The sequence below is a fragment of the Asterias amurensis genome, chromosome 11, assembly GCF_032118995.1.
Source record: "Asterias amurensis chromosome 11, ASM3211899v1".
Classification (NCBI taxonomy): Eukaryota; Metazoa; Echinodermata; class Asteroidea; order Forcipulatida; family Asteriidae; genus Asterias; species Asterias amurensis.
In genome coordinates, this window is record NC_092658.1 from 13,767,491 (window position 1) to 13,787,977 (window position 20,487).

The window sequence follows — 20,487 nt, forward strand, 5'->3', positions numbered from 1 at the left end:
ATTTTATTAGTATTTCAAAGTAAACACATAGGCATACAAGGTATTCTTGTGAGTACAGAATTTATGCTAAAACTACTGTACTGTGAAATCTGTTGGCTTTAGTAACAGTGCTTAAAAGCATTGCCATAAAATTGGGGGCCCAGAATTATTCAGTCATTCAAACCTGTGGTGTTTTAGATATAGAGACCAATAAAGTTATCTCAGCAATGTAAATCACAATAGCGTATAAAAAACCCATATTTCAGCTTCTCTAAAGAAAAGAAGCGATAACATTTGAATATAATGTTTCTACTTCTACTTCGACTTGTATACTTGGTAGGGTCCATCAGACAGGACAAGCCGAGGGACTACTTGTCAATGAGCGGTGCAGGGGTGGTTTGTACAAAGTGCAAGTAAAAAAAAAGACTCATTGCTGCTTGTGTTTGTTTGTACATGTATGTTAAACAAGGGATTTGCCTTGTGTTGTATTTTTGTAGTCATGTGAACTTTTTATTTAACAAAGAAATACAATGTACAAAACCATAGATTTTAGTTCACAATAGACCTCGTCATACAGCTGCTATCACTGGAGGTTAACCGAAGATGAAACAATGGAAAATGCATATGTATGAACCATTGCATTTATAAGGTCTTTGAGGTAAATAAAGAGACAAAGTAGCTTATGCTTTATGTAATTAGAAGGGGGCGAGACAGACAGATCAATACACTGTATGTGTACTTCTTTTTGTTGATTGCTGCATAACATAGCAACAATACATTGGCGCAATAAAATGAATTAATGAAAAATGTATTTTTTGACCTTTCTGTTTCCTTGCAATTTTTTTACAAAAGAATAAAATATTTGACCTAAACTAACAAAGATTGTGCACCTGAACAACAATATTTTGAGAACAATGAACTACCCCTCCCTTTGTTACGACCCCCCTTCTTTACAAAACATAGTGGGTGTAAAATAACACTAACAGTATGTTATGAGAACATCTTGAGCCTAGCCTACATTCGTGGGGTTTGGGGTCCACGTATACCCCCCTGCAAAATTGTGTAGATAAATTATCAATTCTCGACAACGAGAATTACGGATTATAGTAAACACATGTCATGACACGGCGAAACGTGCGGAAACACGGGTGGGTTTTCCCGTTATTTTCTCCCGACTCCGATAGCCGATTGAGCCCAATTTTTTTTACAGGTTTGTTATTTTATATATAAGTTGTGATACACGAAGTGTGGGCCTTTGGACAATACTGTTTACCGAAAGTGTCCAATGACTTTAAAGCATGATGCATTTACGACAATATAGGGGCTGTAAATATTTAAGTATAATAAACCACTCCTCTGGTATTACTTTTTAAAAAGGCTATTACTGTTATAGTATTAAATTAATGTTGGGACTTTTCGAGGTCAAAGAAACGCGATTATTTATAATTTTTCGACCAGTTGTCCACACCAGGGATAGTTATTCTTTTCCGAGCATTATAATAATACTGAAGTTTTGCTTCAAATTGAAAAAAATCGAATCAAACTCTTCCCCTTTTTAAAATCTTAATTTTAAAATAAAATTATCTAACGTCGCCGATGATTGTTGTTGTTATTGTTGTTTATTTCTCAATGTTTTCACTCATCCTGTTGGTGGATATAAATAATATCACAAAATGAATACATATACAATTGGTTGTTTGTCTAGTGCGTGTTGCGTATTACCATGGAGGTAGGATCCTACCTCCATGGTATTACAGACACTGTTTGTTGGTATTCTGAGCATCCATGACAACCATCAGCCGACCAGATTATTAACCATACCTGGCAATAATAGTATAGTTCACTCCGATAATGGACAATTTAGCGATGTCTCCACAGAAATTGGCTGTTCTTCACGTTATAAAAATAATTAAGGGTCTACTCACAACTAGGCAGAAATTGACACTGGCATAGCGCAAGCATGAATTGTAAAGAAGTCAAGGTTACAAAAATAATTTCACACATAAAAACAAAGAAAATATCAACCGCTGTTTACAATATAATTTAAAGCTATGTGGTAGCATGTTTTATTAACAAACTATGCCTGGGCCCAATTTCATAGAGCTGCTTATAAGCACAAAATTTTGCTTAAGCAAAAAAATCCTTGCTCAGTAAAATCAGGTTACCGGCCAAGACTCCACTCAATTGTTATGCTAAGTAAACACCAGCTAAATACCAGTCACAAGCAATGTATATGGCATGAAATTTTTGCCAGTAACATGTAAAAAATAAGCGAGCTATTTTCGCGCTGATTAAAGTGGAACGAACAAAGAACTATACTTGGATTTTTCTCCAGAAGACGATCAGAGCACTGATCGAAACGTCGAGTTGAAACCAACGGTTCTTTTCAGAACCACCCCAAGTCATGGTGTTACCGCTAACCTTTCTATAGTTTAATTTGTTTGACATAACAATGGGCCTATCCTAGAAGTTAAACAGGGGATATCAAAGAAATGTCATGGTATAATCAGAAGAAAGAGGACTGAAGAACAAAGGACCACAACAAGAACAATGCTATGCTATCTTTACAATGGTATCCTTCGTATTTTTGTCCTCGCATTTTTTTCGTGCACTTAGTTGTTTGCTTAAGCAGCTCTTAAGTAACATAGTTTTCGAGAAAGAAGTAACCTCTCACTAAAATAGCCGAGGTCTCGAATTCAAGCATCTGAAATCACACAACTTTTTCGACAAGGGTGTTTTCCTTCCATTAATCTCTCGCAACTTCGACGACCAATTGAGCTCAAATTTTCACATGTTTATTTTGTGCATACCTGTGTTAACATACACCAAGTGAGAAGACTGTCTTTTACAATTACCAAAGGTGTCCATCAGTGCCTTTAACGACTTGTTAGCATTCGAAAAAGACTCTGCTATGGTCGAAGCGTCAGATCATGAATAATTTTTTGCGTTTACTTTAAAAACTGCATGAGCTTTTTTAGCAACAAGTACTATCAGAAGCAATGAAGGGGACAAGCCAAACTGACGCTACAATGCACAATAACGTAACAGTAGGATGAGTCCAGTCACTGGCAGTGACAAGGGAGACTATAAATAGCGTCTCCACCCTTTGTTGTGGCTTAATTTACCCGTAACGTTCATGTATTTTGCAATGATTGGTTAATATTTAAGTGCTACCACTACTTTCCTTGTTTTACCTAAATACTAATAAAACACGGCCATCTTTATCAGGGGGTTTAAAAATAGAAATACAACGGCATAGTACCGTAACAAATATGTGTGTAATACATTTTATTTTTATATCACTTAAAATTACGTAAAGCAGGGAAGTCTTGCGGATATGTATCGAGAAAAATACCTTGACGTCACAACCAAATCCTCAAAAGAATTCCCATTAAGTATTGTATTATAACTACTTATTATAATATTTTACCCACAGAACCAATCAGGAGACATCTTTTCATCACGTATATCTCTATACCTATAGAAATGTCGATATTTGTTCACGCTAATTTAATTTTGTTTGCCCTAGGTTTAAACGAATACACATCTTGATATAGATAATACTTATTTTTTGATATTGACGTTACTGCGGTATCCAATATTTGAAAACCATTTCAAAAATCAGCTATAAAATAAGTCTTTATTGAAAATGCTTAAACTCGAGAATCAACATTTATTAAATTTTATGGCTCAATGTTGAGACCAAACCTCAAGAATCAACATTGATCGACTGCTCCAGTAAGCGTTAACAAATTATGTTAATGCATGATTTGCGTGAGCGTAAAAGGCAGTCCACGCCCTATGTAGCAAACTGCCCACACCTCTTTGAATCATAACCTGTTGCGTCTCGTCGCATGCAGTAAACGAAACAGGCTTCAAGGGCAGGAACTTGAAGGGCAGGGACAAACCCCACTTGAAGTGAATTGCTTGTTAATCTTCAACTGGACTTCTGAGCTGATATTAAGTACAGAAGACATTTCTTGAAATGTCGGTGCTTGTGTTCTTTGCTGTGTGGATTCTGCTTATCTCTATGGCGTACACTACCCAAGGTAAGTTTAATCTACTTATTTTAAATTGAAAATCATTATTTTTTTTTCCGTCTGGCTCTCATGCCACTTTCACAGAGCTGCCTAAGCACAGAAAAGGAGCTAAGCACAATATTATTATGCTTACCAGAATAAGGTTACCATTCAAAATATCGTTTCACATAATGTGACTGGTATCCTGCTCAGTTTTACTTAGCAGAGAGATTTTTTTCTTACACGTTGAGAAAGAATGGCACAACATTTACAAGATTTAAATATTGTGTATGCCTATTATGATGTGTAGTTAGCAGTAGCGTAACAATTTAGTTTCGGGGTTGGGGAGTGTCGGGTCAACAAATAAATATTGTATTGCTTTCTAAATGTACTAGATAAGTCTTCAATGTATTTGAGGAGGAGGTCAAAGGGTTTTGAAAAAGACTACTTGTTCTTGGCTAAATGTAATACAACTGCTTACCACGGCATTCTGCGCTTGCAGCACCCTCTAAAAAGACAAATTAGGTTAACGCATCGAATCCACGGAAACATAGCCACGAACTTGGACTCTGGGCCCAATTTCATAAAGCTGCTAAAAAAAATCCTTGCTTAGTTAAATTAGATTACCGGCCAAGACTCCAATCATTTTTTTTTATACTGAGTAAACAGCAGCTCAAAACCCAATACATGTACCATTCACAATCAATGTAGGCCATATATGGCAAAACATTTTGGCAAGTAACATCTGTAAAATAGGGGAGCTATTTTCGTGCTTTAGCAAATTTTGTGCATAAGCAGCTCTATGAAATTGGCCCCTGTTCTGAGATTTAGAGCGTTAAAATATTTCGCATTCGATTTAAGATTTTTTTTTTTCGAAACAAAGCCTTTAGAAATTTGGGCTCTGGCTTCGTAAGTTAGCCCATTTGAAAACGTGTGCTTTTGGTACATGACTTCAAAAAGACGGCCGGGAGCCATTTATGGAGCCCATGCTGTACTCCGTCATTTCGTAAAGAGCTCAAAACCCATCAAATTAAAATTATCATTCAATCGTTGGAAGTCATTCAAATTCAGTGAGATTGAGCATTGACTATAAAGTTCATAAGAATTTAAGTGGACTTCAATTACGTCGAAGTCACAGAAAATTGCATATAAATAGAATATTGATCCATTTCAAAATGTTTTGTCTCTTCAGCTGCTGATGCTGGGCATCGAATCATCGCGCACTTATTGCATTTTCTGGCATACTAAACCGGTTAGCATTCTATTAATCAATTTGCAAAAGCAGTTCTTGTTTTTTAAAAGTTATTTAAAGACACTGGACACTATTGGTAGTTGTCAAAGACCAGTCTTCTCCCATGGTGTATCTCAACATATGCACAAAATAACAAACCTGTAAAAATTTGAGTTCAATTGGTCGTCGAAGTTACGAGATAACTATGAAAGAAACACCCTTTGTCACACGAAGTTGTGTGCTTTCAGATGCTTCATAAAAAACTATACGTTTTCAGAGGGAGCTGTTTCTCACAATGTTTTATACTATCAACCTCTCCCCATTACTCGTTACCAAGTAAGGTTTTATGCTAATAATTATTTTGAGTAATTTAGCAATGTCCACTGCCTTTAAAATCACATTCGTCATTCAGTTCCTAGGTTTGAATGGATAATTTTGTTTTCGTTTTCTAAAGTAGCAATTTCACAAATTAAAAATATAGATAAGTATATCAAACACATCAGGGAGAAAAGGGAAGGTTTTAAAAACGGAAAACAAACCGACCGACGCCAATGATACTTAAAATTTAACACAACGAAAAAAATCAACCATTATCAACGTGATGTAATAATATCTTGAACATTTAACATGCGGTTACATACACCATGCCTTCCACAACCGTATGGATGTTTTAAAAGCATTTAGACACGTTTGGTAATTGTCAAAGACCAATATTCTCACTTGGTGTTTCTCAACATATGCATTAAACACAAAATACGTGGCAATTTGGACTTATGTGGTCATCGAAATTGCATCTGAGAATAATGAAAGAAAAGGCACTTTTGTTCAGGCCTTTTCTCAAAAACTATACGTTATTCTTCGTTTATAGATGGAGCCGTTTCTCACCAATAGTGTCCAGTGCCTTTAAAGACATAGAGAAGGGCTATAAATTGCTACATGCTCTCCTAATTATTATTGAAAATAATTATGCATACCGTTCACACAGTCTAGAAGTGAAATTTAACGTAATATACATGATTGGTAGAGCTGACAAAACAGTCGCAAATAGTGTGATGTTTTGTGTGATGAACCATGTTTCAATATGAAGTGATAAACTTGTGAACAATCGGGAAATAATGAGTCAGGAGAAAATAGTGAGAACCATGCACAAGCAACCGAAATGGCCAAAATCTAATGAGGAGATCTCGAAATCAAATTTTACTTCTTTCTCGAAAACTACGTTACTTCAGAAGGAGCTGTTTCTCACAATGTTTTATACTATCAACAGCTCTCAATTGCTTGTTACCAAGTACGTTTTTATGCTAACAATTATTTTGAGTAATTACCAATTCTGTAATGTTCCTTTAAACACCGTGATCGGCAGTTAATTTTCTGCTCTAAATAAAACATATACGTTTTTTTCTTCTTCATGCACTTAAAAGTTTAAGAATTTACATTTTGCGCCCACACTCATATTGGTCTAGGTCATATAAAAGCTCTTAATACTGCCATCCATTTTGTAAACAAATTAATTAAAGATGAAGTCGTTTTCGCAGGGGTCGTCTCAACAAGGGCATATCCTGGTTTATTATCCGTCTTTTTGTGAGTTTGTTTTCTAAATAAATTAGGTCTGTATTAAGAGTCAGTTCAGGTAAATAATTGACATACTTGCTCACGGTCAAAAAATGATTTTTTTTTTTAATACTTTGTAGGTGGAAGGGCCTTGGGGTGCAAATAAACAAAATTGCATTTTCAATTCCATATATAGCCCGTTGCCATGGTTACGGCTCATTTTGTTTTTGGCCATTTTAGGCCGATTTTGGGGTCTGAAAAACTCATTTTTTACAACTCCACCCCACCAAAATGCAAAATTATTTCAAAAAACCTTGTATATCACTTCAAAGTATCATCCTTGGCCTTCCTTCAGAAAAAAAATTATTGCTTTAAATATCACCCTTGTGCTATTTTTGCATCGTTTATTACAGTATGTTTTTAGAACTTGCAAAATCGTCATTTTTACCCTATTTTTGGACTCAAAAATGTCAACTTGCCAGGGGTCTCAGAAAATTTCCTTTCGGCTGTGATTAGGGCCAACATTGATCTATTCATATCTGGTGAGAAAAACTTGGGCAATTGTATCCTGTTGTGACAGTACGTGTCCAAGATGAAAAAAAGGAATATTTTTCTTATACTTTATGGATGGTAGGGACTTGGGGTCCAAATAAACAAAATTTACATTTCAAATCATTATATATTACGTTGCCATGGTAACAGTTCATTTGTGTTTAGGCCACTTTAGGCCGATTTGGGGGTCTGAAAAACTGTTTTTTAGTTAATATTTACAACTCCGCCCCACCAAAAAACACAAATATTTCATAAAACCTTTTACATCACTACAAAGTATCATCCATGGATTTACTTGAGTCAAAAAATGATTGCTATAAATTTCACCCTTGTGCTATTTTCAGAACGTGCATTAGAGTATGTTTTTCGAACTTGCAAAATCAACTTTTTTACCATATTTTTTTACCTAATTTCATTTTTTCAGGGGTCTCAGAATATTTTCCTTTCGGTTTTGATTAGGGCCAAAATTGATCTTTTTATTTCTGGTAAGAAAAACTTGAGCAAATGCATTTTGAATTGTTTTGAATGCATTTTGAATTGTTTTTTCTTCATATTGAATTTATAACATTAAAAAGTAATAATTCTATCAATCTTGCAGCTCTTCCTAAGCACTCTGTAGGCTTAGTGGATTACACAACATTGATCAGGAACTATTGATGACATAAATTTTAGAATTTGGCGGCCCAGCCCCAATCATATTCCTTGACATTGCATAAAACAATGTTTTGTGAATAGCGCCTCTTTTTTGAAAGTGTTCCCTTTCGGTTGTGATTGAGGCGATTATTGGTGTTTTGTATGTCTTCTGGGGAGAAACACTTGGGTTTATTGTATCCTGTTGTGACACTACCTGCCTCAAGTATAGTAATTTTCAAAAACAATGCATGCTTGTAAAAATCTGGCACTGTTTCCATGCCCTTTGAGTATTGAGTACAAAGTTTTTATTTAAACATAATGGTATCCAACCAAGCCATAACCAATGCTTTGCCACTGAGAGTTCTTGATTTGGCTACTTTACCTATTGTACAGGTATGATTCCCATTGCAAGTAGAGTGCGATGAGCATTCTTTACAAGTTGTCTTTAATACAGGGCCTACTCTCCTTGGTCCCTGCCTGCTACCAAATGTAAAACTTTTCAGAGATAGAGATCATGAACAATATAGTTTCTGTGCTGCAGATGGTTTGGAGCATCCAATCATGTCCACCACAAATGTCGGAAATTAAAAAGCCTCCGCTTAAAAGTGTTGGAAAAAGTTTGCCAAGATCTCATTAAAAACAATGATACTAACGATTTGCAAGATGAGCGTAAGAGATCATTTAAAAGGAACACGTTGCCTGGGGATCGGTCAAGTTGGTCTTTGAAATGCGTTTGTAACCGTTTGTTATAAAATGCATACGTTAGAAAGATGTTTTTGGGTGATACTTGTGTGGATCATTGTTTTCTACTTTTAAAATATCTTTCTAATCATATGCATTTTGTAATAAACGGTTACAAACGCTTTTCAAAGACCAACTCGACCGATCCAAGGCAACGTGTTCCTTTAATGAAACAACATTGAAAGAAGTTGTAAATACTTGCACCTGCTCAACCTAAATTAGTAAGATGCAATTGCAGTGACAAAAGTTTATTCATCCTAGTTTGATTATTTTTTCCATTCGCTATCTTAATAATTCATATTTGGTATATATGTCTCTGAGAACGATCAACAAAAAACATTGTCAACCATTACCTGCTGAATTGTCTATCACGTAACCAACTCTGATATTGCTTGCAACAGTACAATTTTAGAGCCTCTTTGTTCTGATGGGGATGAAAATGTTTAGTTTGGTAGCAGGCAGGGGACCATGGAGACTGTTATAAGGCCATGTATAGACAACTTGTAAAGAATGCTCATCGCACTACTTCTCTTCTTGCAATGTGAATCATACCTGGGCCCAATTTCATGGCTCTGCTTACCGCCGAATTCCGCGCTTACAATTGCGATTCCCCGCTTGCGTGTAAGCGCCGAGTTTCTGCGCTAGCCTTGTAAGCGTATTATGCCTAGTAACTTGAAGTATGCACGCGCAGAAGGCGAAATTCCCCGCTAACCCGTGAAATACGCTTGCCGTAAGCACAGAATTTTGTGCTTACGGTAAGCAGAGCCATGAAATTGGGCCATGGACAACTAGGTAAAGAAGTCATGACGAAACAAGAGCTCTCAGTGGCAAAGCATGGTTGTGGCTAAAACAACCGTTGTACTTGTTACTTTAAAGAGCATGGCAACAGGGTTTAACGATCATGCACGTTTTTGTGTTTTATCAATTCAAACTAAGGGATATCTTCAAAATGCATTTTTCTTGTTTTCGGAAAAATTACCATGTTTGATGCAGAAGTGTCACAACACCAACCAAAGTGTTTCGCCCCAGCAGACATGCAAACCATAATGATAGCCCAATCACAACCAAAAGGGAAATATTCTGAGAACCAACAAAAATTAAGACAGCACAAACTTTCTTGATGTGCAAGGGGATTTAAAAAATAAGACTTTCAAAAAAGAGGCGCTGTTCACAAAACTTTGTTTTATGCAATGTCAAGAAATATAATTGGGGCGGGGCCAATGTGGGGCAAGTTTTAAGATTTGGGTCATCAACAAGTCCTGATCAATGTTGAGTAATGCACTAAACCTACAGAGTGCTTATATGAGAAGCTGCCAGATTGATGGAATTATTACTTCTTTCTGTTTTAAATTAAAAATGAAGCAAATATTTCAAAATGCATTTCTCCATGTTTTTGGGGAAAAGGGTCTATTTTTGAGACAGCACTGATACATCAGGATACAATTGCCCAAGTTTTTCTTACCAGAAATAAAAAGACAAAATTTGGTCCTATTCAAAACCGAAAGGAAAATATTCTCCTGAAAAAAATGAAATTTGGAGGGAAAAAATATGGTTAAAATGTTGATTTTGCAAGTTCTAAAAACATTCTCAAATGCACCTTCTAAAAATAGCACAAGGGTGGAATTTATAGCAATCATTTGTTGTCTCAAGTAAAGCCAAGAATGATAATTGGTAGTGATGGCAAAGGTTTTATGAAATGTTTGTGTTTTTCGGTGGGGTGGAATTGTAAATATTAACTAAAAAACAGTTTTTCTGACCCCCAAATCGGCCTAAAGGGGCCTAACAAAACCGAACTGTTACCATGGCAACGTGTTATATAATGATTTGAAATGTTAATTTTGTGTATTTGGACCCAAGGCCCTACCATCCACAAAGGATTAGAAAAATGTTCCTTTCTTTTTAAGTATGGACACATCATCAATATTATGTGAAATAACCCTTAAAAAGGCATTTTTCACGTTTTGGGGAAAAAAGTCTAGTTTTGAGGCAGTACTGTCACAACAGGATACAATTGCCCAAGTTTTTCTCACCAGATATGAGAATACCAATGTTGGCCCTAACCACAGCCGAAAGGAAAATTTTCTGAGACCCCTGGCAAGTTGACATTTTGGGGTCCAAAAATAGGGTAAAAATGGCGATTTTGCAAGTTCTAAAAACATACTGTAATAAACGATGCAAAAATGGCACAAGGGTGATATTTAAAGCAATAATTTTTTTCTCAAGGAAGGCCAAGGATGATACTTTGTAGTGATATACAAGGTTTTTTGAAATAATTTTGCATTTGGGTGGGGTGGAGTTGTAAATATGAGCTAAAAACCAGTTTTTCAGACCCCAAAATCGGCCTAAAATGGCCAAAAAGCAAAATGAGCCGTAACCATGGCAACGGGCTATATATGGAATTAAAAAATGCAATTTTGTTTATTTGCACCCCAAGGCCCTCCCACCCACAAAGTATTTAAAAAAAAATCATTTTTTGACCGTGAGCAAGTATGTCAATTATTTACCTGAACTGACTCTTAATACAGACCTAATTTAATTAGAAAACAAACTCACAAAAAGACGGATAATAAACCAGGATATGCCCTGGTTGAGACGACCCCTGCGAAAACGACTTCATCTTTAATTAATTTGTTTACAAAATGGATGGCAGTATTAAGAGCTTTTATATGACCTAGACCATATGAGTGTGGGCGCAAAATGTATTTCAATTATTTACCTGAACTGACTCTTAAACCTTATTGGTTTCAGACCCTGCCCTATTCTGTTAGTGTGTTTCATTGTTACCATACACAATGGCTTTAGTCGTGTGTGGACACCTCTTTTTTCCGTTAATTTTGAGGTCGACATATTCACACAATCACTCTTTCTTCCTTGCCAAAATGTTTGTGTTTGGACTGAATATAAACATAATATTTAACAATTATCTGGGCAAAAAATAGGTTGGAGATGTTGCACTAAATCTGTTATGAGCTTTTAGAAGTAGGCTATGTTTTATTTTAGCAATTGCATAACTTGACTACATTTCAGTTTGAAACTTTAATTGGAAATTAGACACGTTAACACAATCACACTTTCTTGCAAAAGTCTTGTTTGATTTTGGACTGAATGTAAACAGAATTTTAACAGAATCTGCGCAAAAAATAGGTTAGAGATATTGCACTAATTCTGTAATTTTTTGACGTATATACATCATTTGATGTTCATTTGGTTAAGTTTACTATATTTCAATTCGAAGTATTTTTTGTAAACCAGCGTTAATAAATTGGCAACGGACGAGAAGAATCAAACACACAAATTAAACAACAATTGAACTATAATCTCCAAACTGAGTATAAGAAATACAGTCTACAGCTGCATAGTTAGGCATTTAAAAAAATATACAACTTTTTATCCGCAAAGATTTTGAATATAAGGCTCAGACTGTGTATTCCTATTTCAGGGATTATTCTTACTGCATGAAAATTATTCGCTCCGGATTTTCGGCGATATCTTAAAACACAACCACATTTTGAAATGAAATAGTATTGAGGCCTATATAATTATATCTACATTTAAATATGACTGAAATATTTGAGAGCTTACTTAACACATTGTTGCGCGCACAATTATTTACGGATAGGGCCCACTAAACTTTATAATTAATTCAGTAGAGCTACAAAATTCGCTGCTTGAAATTTAAAGCTTGATAACAATTCATGACAAATATGTTGAAAATGGGCGGGAAGGTCTTGATTCTAGAAACTCGTCTCCAACATCAAGTATATGAAGTAATTTTAATGAAGTGTTGGAATTTGGGGGAAATTACTCCAAAACGAAATTCAGTTCGCGCAAGGAAATTTTTGCCGACGAGCTGCTAATTTCGTGCTCAACTTGTGGCGTGTCATGGCCGAGTGGTTAAGAGCACCAACACGGGTTCAAGCTATGGTGTTTGATCAGTAGAGTGAAGGTTCGAGTCCCGGTCATGACACTTGTGTATTCAAGCAAAACATTTAACCATAGTTGCTTCTTAAAAGGGGTAGGTAGTGCTTACTGCTCTACCACCTATAGGCTTCTAATGGATGATACCCAAGCCTATGGACTATAAAGGGGGTAACCCTGTTTCAGTACAGGGAGTAGGTGGCAACGGCCCCTGGAAAAAATAGCGTAGCCACATCTTGGAGTGTCTTCGGGCCTTATGTGTCTGGCGACTTGCATAAAAAACTAAGCATGTTTTGGGTACAAGGCAATATGAACAGTTGGCAAATTGTGCTTGTTCGAACTTAAAAAAGGGAATAATACGCAAATATTTGTGTTTATTTTCTAGCCATGATTTGCAGCATTGGACAAGAACCCGATGCGGCCAATGGTAACAAGTTCCGATGGGTTATACCAGTTTCGGATCCATGTGAATGTACTAAGATCCGTATGGGCGGACTCAATACAAGGACCCCAGCTCGACCATTCAACGTGACCTATCACGATACGCCTTTTATCAACGATGACTACAAGAAGATATGGAAATGGCTCAAATGCCCTGGTAAGTCACAATCCAATGTTCTACCTTTCTTAACTTCTTTAACTATGATATGTTAAATGAATATTTTGGTTTTGCTAACAAAACAGATGCTGACGGTGTGTAAGCACTTCATGTAATTCACCATATCTGACAAGCCTCTATAGAAGTTTGAGATCGATCGGCCATCTGGGTCACGAGAAAATAGTTTAAAAAAACGTTTACACATCATGCATGACAACGATTAAAAACAAATGAATAAAACAACCACTGAGCAATAAACTAAAAACAGAATATTATTTTTTTACGTCACAGTTTCTGCTCAGTCTATAGACTATTAATTTTTTTTTTTTTTTACCCATACACCGATGTGTGTTAGTACTGTATACTCAGTACTTCCCGAGTCCTGTGAAAAAATATCACAGGCATGTTACTCGGGTGGGATTCGAACCCACGACCCTTGCAATTCTAGAGCAGTGTCTTACCAACTAGACTACCGAGGTTGCCCGGCAGCTAGAGGCAGTTCGAATCCTATGTTTTGGCAGCGGGTACCGCAACGATATAATAGATGTTAAATTTGCATCGGGGATAAAGAATATTAATTTTGGTTTTTTTAGTCTATAGACGCTCATCCGCGATCTTGCTCTTCGTTGCGCTGGTCTTTTTTCGTGCGTTACTTTTGGGGATGCCGCCGCCGTTTGCGCTTTTTGAATAAAGGCTATTGGGCATGCTGGGAAACAATTGGCGCAGAGAGATTGATCACCACTGGGAACAAGCTTGATGCTGAAAAAAAATTAATTTAACTATTTTGTTTTGTCTGGGATGGATTTACAATTCACTGCTGAATGAAATCCAGTTTATTTGTCTGTTCTTCAGGCCTGAAGTTTTTTCAGGCAACTCAAAACACACATAAATTTGTGCAACAATTGTTTTTCTTTCACTACTGGGGCCGATTTCACTAACGCCTATGTTTGCGATCGTCGCTAACACACTTACGGTGGGATCGCAAACCTCAAATCCATCGCAATTGCGATTTCGCTAATTTTGCGTTTCACTAAACCCATCGCAATTGCGATGACGTAAAAAGGAAAATAAAGTTTTTTTACGAGGCTAAAAGTAGTGACCTTTGACATAACCCGCAACAAAATCGTCGGTCGTCGCGCGCGCGCTCGAAATGAAATGAAATGGCATAATAGTTAAGTGCAGTTTATGTAAATCGTTGTCATGTTTGTGCATACTAACAACAATTGTGAGTTAAGGTTACATTAAATCAAATTTAACGTGGTTCGTTTGTAGGCCTAATGGCCTCTATTATAATTCTAAATAATAATAAACAATTTTCGTAAATCTGTTGTAACGTTGGGATTGATGAAAATTCTGACATATTCTGTAAATATCTGTCTCATAAAAAAATACACACTGCCTTCCGCCATTGTTCGAACGTCAAAAGGGAAACGACATAACTCATTTTTGAATGCCTGAAATAGGCATATTGTCTGTCAAAAGTACATGCAGTGATATTAAATCGGAAAAGACAATTATTGGCTGCAATGTCAATTTGCCTAGGCCCACACACTGCACATAAAATAATCGAACCCAAATAGATCTCATTGTTACAGATTTTAAGCTCTCTTTGCTGTAGTTGCGTCGCTGATAGTTGTCATCGGCATTCTGAGTCTACCAGGTAATAGACCGCAAGACTAAATGTAGCGCCATTGTACTCTAAACCACGGACACATTATACGTCAAGACGTACACCGCTCTATAACTAAGCACAGAATGGCGCAATGTATCATAAGTTTGCGATGAACTTTTACTTTGCAACTAACGAGTCATCGCAAGATTGTCATCGCTAAGTAAAACTTTGCGAAGAGTGTTCTCATCGCAAAGTATAAGTGAAATCGCTATCCAAAATCCATCGCTAGTTGCGATCGACTTTGGATTTAGCGATTGATTTCGGCGTTTGCGATGATCGCAAAGCGTTAGTGAAATCGGCCCCTGGTCAACTTCGATGACCAGTTACGCCAAACATGCAGGCGCAAACATTTGCACAGATTTTTTAATTGTATGCAAACGTTTGGATACACCAAGTGAGAATACTGGTCTCCATCGAACATGTCGGCCTACAGTTAATGCTTCATCTACCTTCATTTGTTGTATGTAGTTAATGAATGTGATGAAGACACCCATACCTGCAGTGGTTCTGGGAACGAAGTATGCTCCGATAAACCCGTTGGTTACGACTGTGTGTGCCAGGAGGGATACCACCGACCTCACAGTGGCGGACTATGCCAAGGTATTTGTTATATTATTTATCACAACGGAGAAGAGTACAGAAGCATATTGTCCCCACATGAATAACAACATACCTTCTTGTGGTGTACGTACGATTGTATAAGAACACAATTGTGTACGTACATGATACACGATGAATCCAAACTTATTGTGTACATACGCGATATTTTGGACTTATTGTGTACGCACATTAATTTAATGTGTATGTACACGACAACTCCACAATTTACTGTGTACGTACACGATAAGTCCAAAACTTATTGTATATGTACACGATAATTTGTCTTTAATTCATCGATGTTATTTATGTCTATTAGAGAATTATGTAAGGCTGAGATCAGTTCAAAGGTACTTTTTATTAAAAAATCAAAGCAGAGAGGAGGCATTTAATAACAGTATACTTCATCATCTATTAAAGGAAGTTGAGGTACTCAAAATGCGTTGCTGTTGTTTTTTCTTGCGAACTACAAATAATTTGTTTTAATGAGTGCAAAGGTTGTAAGTGATTACTTTACAGTCGTTTTATGAAGCTGCAATAGCACACACGCTAAACAAAAACTTTTTTTCAAGTCTTAAATAGTACACAATGCAGTCTGCAGTCTAAAACAGCATGTTTTACCTTCTTATCAGCTAGAAAACCATCACCAACATTACATAAAACCTGCATTAAAAGTATGGGTCAGGGGTCGATTTCACAAAAAGTTTAGGACTAGTCCTAACTTAGGATTAAGTCCTATAGTCGCCCACACAGGACTAAAAGGTTAAGACTACAATCCCGGCCAAAATGCTTGGGCCACCCTTTCCTAACGTTGTATACAACAACAATTCCCTGTGCACTTCCGAATCACATTCAAAACATTTGTCCCCCGCCCCCCCCCCCCCCCCGCTCAATGTTGACTGTAACTCAGAACACAATCGGCAATTGGAACCAACGTTGAAAGGGGGCAGGGGGCCCAACGAGATATGGCCGGGATTGTCTGAGTTAATTTCGTAATTTTTTTCCCGTTTTTAAATGATCAAATAATGCATTTAAAGGGCTGTGAATGTCCAAAGACAGTGGATGTGGATTCATAACTGACAAGGGCACTAAAACATATTTCAAATCAGCAAGTAATTTTGTTTGGGGTGGTGTGGGGGGGGGGGGGCTGACTATGATGGGCATTGACAGTAAATTATGTTTTAGCAATTACACCATTGAGTCGCATAAAAAGTCAAGCGCAGCGATGATCAGCGTCCATAGACTTGATTTCAAGTCTGAGGTGGCAGTTATTATTCCTCTGTATGAGACATGAAAAACGCCCCCACAGATTAGCTATCATGGGCCAATCTAACAATAGGGCTCTATTTGCGGCAATAATGTATTGGCTATCAAGTTGACTAAAAGTGACGATTGCAGGCTTGGATCAAGTCTACACGGTTCACCGTAGTAAAGTAAATAAGGAAATTAATTAAATTTCTTTTATATTTTGGTATTCGTGTCCCAAAAATGAATGAGGTGGTTGAAAAGAATATCAACAGGTTATGTGTTGTTTGTGGACTGTCAATGGCCTTTTCGTGTTGAAGAAAAACAAATTTACGCTAAGTTAGCAGTCAAAATGCTATGGTGAACCGTGTGGTGAACCGTCAGACATGAACGCAACCAAAAAAGTTGGACAGGTACATTATTTTTGTGCGCAGCCGCAAGCGGTCGTGCCAGGAATCGTCATTGTCGTCTCAGAGTGAAAGGTAATGACGTTTTGGACGGGCTACTTTGGGAGTTACACTTGTCTTCACTTATATTATTTTATGAACTTCATACCGAACAACACAAGAAGCAAGCCAAGTTACATAATTAATTTAGGTTTAACCCATGAATATAGTTATGTTTTATTTGTGAAAGCGAGTAAAGCAAAGTCATGTCAAGACGTCCATTTCAGCAAGCATGAATATGGAGTGTGAGAAAATCAGTTGTAAACTCTTTTGCTTAGCGCCAAAGAGAGGGCAATAAAATTACGTATAACACAATGCACGCTGGTACGAGTTGCTTAGCGCCATACAGGGGGTATGCAAGTTACTAATAACACAATGCACCACCATACCCATAAAATAATCACTTTGAAATGCCATTAAAGTAGATCACAGATTATTTGATCAAATTATCCAAGAAAGTTGATTTGTGAATAAGCAGAGTAGCTATCAGATCTGATGTGTAAAGGAAAAGAAGAGAAGATGTCAGATTTGTTTTATTTTTATGTGTAGATGTCGGTGAATGTGTACAAAGCCAAAACTGTAACTTGAATGATTTACAAAGTGTGCTCCAATACACCCGGTGGCTACGAGTGTGTGTGCAAGGCAGGATACCAAACAAGTCCACATTTTGTTTGAAGATCGCGTTCATCGCCAAAAAAAGTACATCAAATGAATTAATGTTCATCATCATCATCCTTCGTCTATAGACGGAATAGTAGAAGCAGCTTTGATGAAGTGGTGCCAGGTTGCTTTGTCCCTCATGAGTTGTTGAGTCTCGTTTGGATTGAGATTTGTGTCTCGGGTGATGGTGTCAGTGTAGCTCATTTTCCGCCAGGAGGATTCCAGAAGACCAGATGCGATATAGGTTGATCCGCTGTTCGCAAACAGTGGCCAGCAAACTGGAGACGTCTCTGCATTATGGTCTCGGAAAGTGGTGGTAGATTGCCATAAACCTCCCTGTTTGTAGTATGGTCCCGCCAGTGGATGTTGAGAACTCTACGCAGCAGTTGAGTGTAGCAACCGTTGATGCGATCATTCATTTTTTTGTGTTGTTGTCCATGTTTCGGCTCCATAGCAGGATGCTTTCAACACAGGCCCTGAAGAATTTGATTTTGATAGCTCTGTTAATATCTGAAGTTTACTTTCAAAATCAAAAACCCTGCTGTTTAAACATTGGTTTCAGTCATTGGCTGCTATAATATAAAATACTGTGAGATTCCATATTGAATTTTACCTTAAAATGCTTGGAATGAAACATTGTCCACTGACAGCGTGGAGTCGTAAGGATAGAACTGCTCATCCGTTTATAACAATCCAAATATTTCTTTTCCGTTTTCTCTTGCAGCTTGCCATTTCTCTACTGTGCCTCATCCCGAACCATACAGCTACAAGTTTATTCTGGAGCCCCAGATATCGCCGTTTACGTTGAACTTTAGTGTGAAAACTGGAGGTTCCGCCTTGGTAGGACTGTCGGAGGATGGGACGGATCAGTCAGTCATTATTGAGACACGTAAGTCTGGTCTGGCAGGAGATTTTGCCCCCCCCCCCGGAGATTCTGTCGCCCCCCCCCCCTCCCGCCAGAAGTGTAAACCTATTTCAATAGCGCCCTCTAGTGAATCCTCTTCCACCAGCCAATGCTATTTCCTATGGGGGACAGAATCTCAGGCAACCAGATTTCCCTGGGACCCCCGGAACTTAGAGTTATCTTTTCATTGCCATACAAATTGAGGCATAATCAGTTACATTTTTATGGCCTACAACAACAACGTTTTGCGGTATAATGTGGCTGCCTCATGCCGTCGACCATGGGGGCAAGCAGAGATTGCGTAAAGTAGGGGAACTGTATACCTTCAACATTCGTCTCTTATGTATGTTACCAATTCCATGTTAAAAATTTTACAGAAGCTGTCTGTTTACAGCCAAACGGGCTCATGATATGCCACACGTATAAAGATAAAACTTAAAGGGACACGTTGCCTTGGATCGGACGAGTTGGCAGTATAAAAAAGTTTGTAACCGTTTGTTATAAAATGCACATGGTTGGAAAGATGTTTTAAAAGTAGAATGTAATGATCCACACAAATTTGCAATGAAATTGCATGGTTTTCCTTTTGCTTTGCGAACTAACACGGTCGGCCATTTATGGGGGTCAAAAATTTGACCCCCATAATTGGCCCATAAGTGGCCGACCGTGTTAGTCGACGAGGTTCAAGGAAAACCGCGCACTTTCGAGGCATATCTATGTGGATCATTGTATTCTACTTTTAAAACGCTTTTCAAAGACCAACTTGACCGGTCCAAGGCAACGTGTTCCTTTAATAATTAATTATATAAATTTTCAATTCTTACAATTTGTTTGTTTTTCTTTTTGTTAAGTTTTTGGCTTCAATCCATCCAGAAGCAAGATAGTTGTCAGACGCTGTATGCCACACCTCTGTGAGACAGTGGGTTTCGGCGGGCTGATGGCTGAATACACAGACACAACAGGCCTAACTAGCAGCACTGAATACCATCCTTTCTGGATCAACTACGCCGAGGGCGTTATTACTGCCGGCAAGGGAGGTGAACACGAGAGTCCCGTGGAATGGGACGCTGGTGCCCATTACGGCCGAGTACCAAATCAATTACATATTGGTATATCTACGTGGGAGAACGCGTACGGCGAGTGGGATTTCTGCAAATGAGAGACGAGCCCGGCCCAAAAATGTATCTTTAATTTTGTTTGAAAGCTAGTGGCCTGACGTCAGACCCTTTGCAGAGTATTTCTCAAAGGCTGACATGTCATTTAGCCTTAAATTTGTTTGCATTATGTCCTTTTGATTGATAAGCAGTTTGCAACAGCTAATCATTTTTTCTAATCTTTAATTCAATCAATGGTATACAATACATTTACCCTGTTTTATTTCATATCTCTCACCGGTTATTATAGGTATAGACCCGTTTCCATTGTTATAAACAAAGCGCGCCGGTTGGCATGGCCGGCCAAATAGAACAATACTATTGTGTTAAAACAATAATGTGCCAAAATCATTATTTCTTTGAAGATCCATATGAGCTGAGAACATCTCCCATGGTTTGTTGATTTGTTTTAAACAAGGTCAACTTATATTTTGAATTTTTGAGTAAAAATGTCTACATGGCTATCCGTTTTTGTTTTGTATTTAGGGTTTTCCATAGTTTTCAAGCCTCAGTTGGCAAGAACTCGGGCTGTGAAGTTGCAATCGAAAGGTCTATACGTCAGAGTGGTCTATAATGGTAGACTGTGT

The 20,487-nt window shown here is 37.5% G+C and overlaps 1 protein-coding gene across 1 annotated transcript; it reads left to right on the forward strand.

The window, feature by feature from the left end:
- Positions 1-3,902: 3,902 nt before the first annotated feature.
- LOC139944640 (uncharacterized) lies at positions 3,903-19,911 on the forward strand. Its single transcript, XM_071941702.1, has 5 exons — positions 3,903-4,028; positions 13,010-13,222; positions 15,363-15,494; positions 18,567-18,731; positions 19,598-19,911. Exons 1-5 carry the CDS (start codon positions 3,965-3,967, stop codon positions 19,903-19,905), a joined length of 882 nt encoding a protein of 293 aa, XP_071797803.1. The 5' UTR covers positions 3,903-3,964; the 3' UTR covers positions 19,906-19,911.
- The last annotated feature ends 576 nt before the right edge of the window (positions 19,912-20,487 follow it).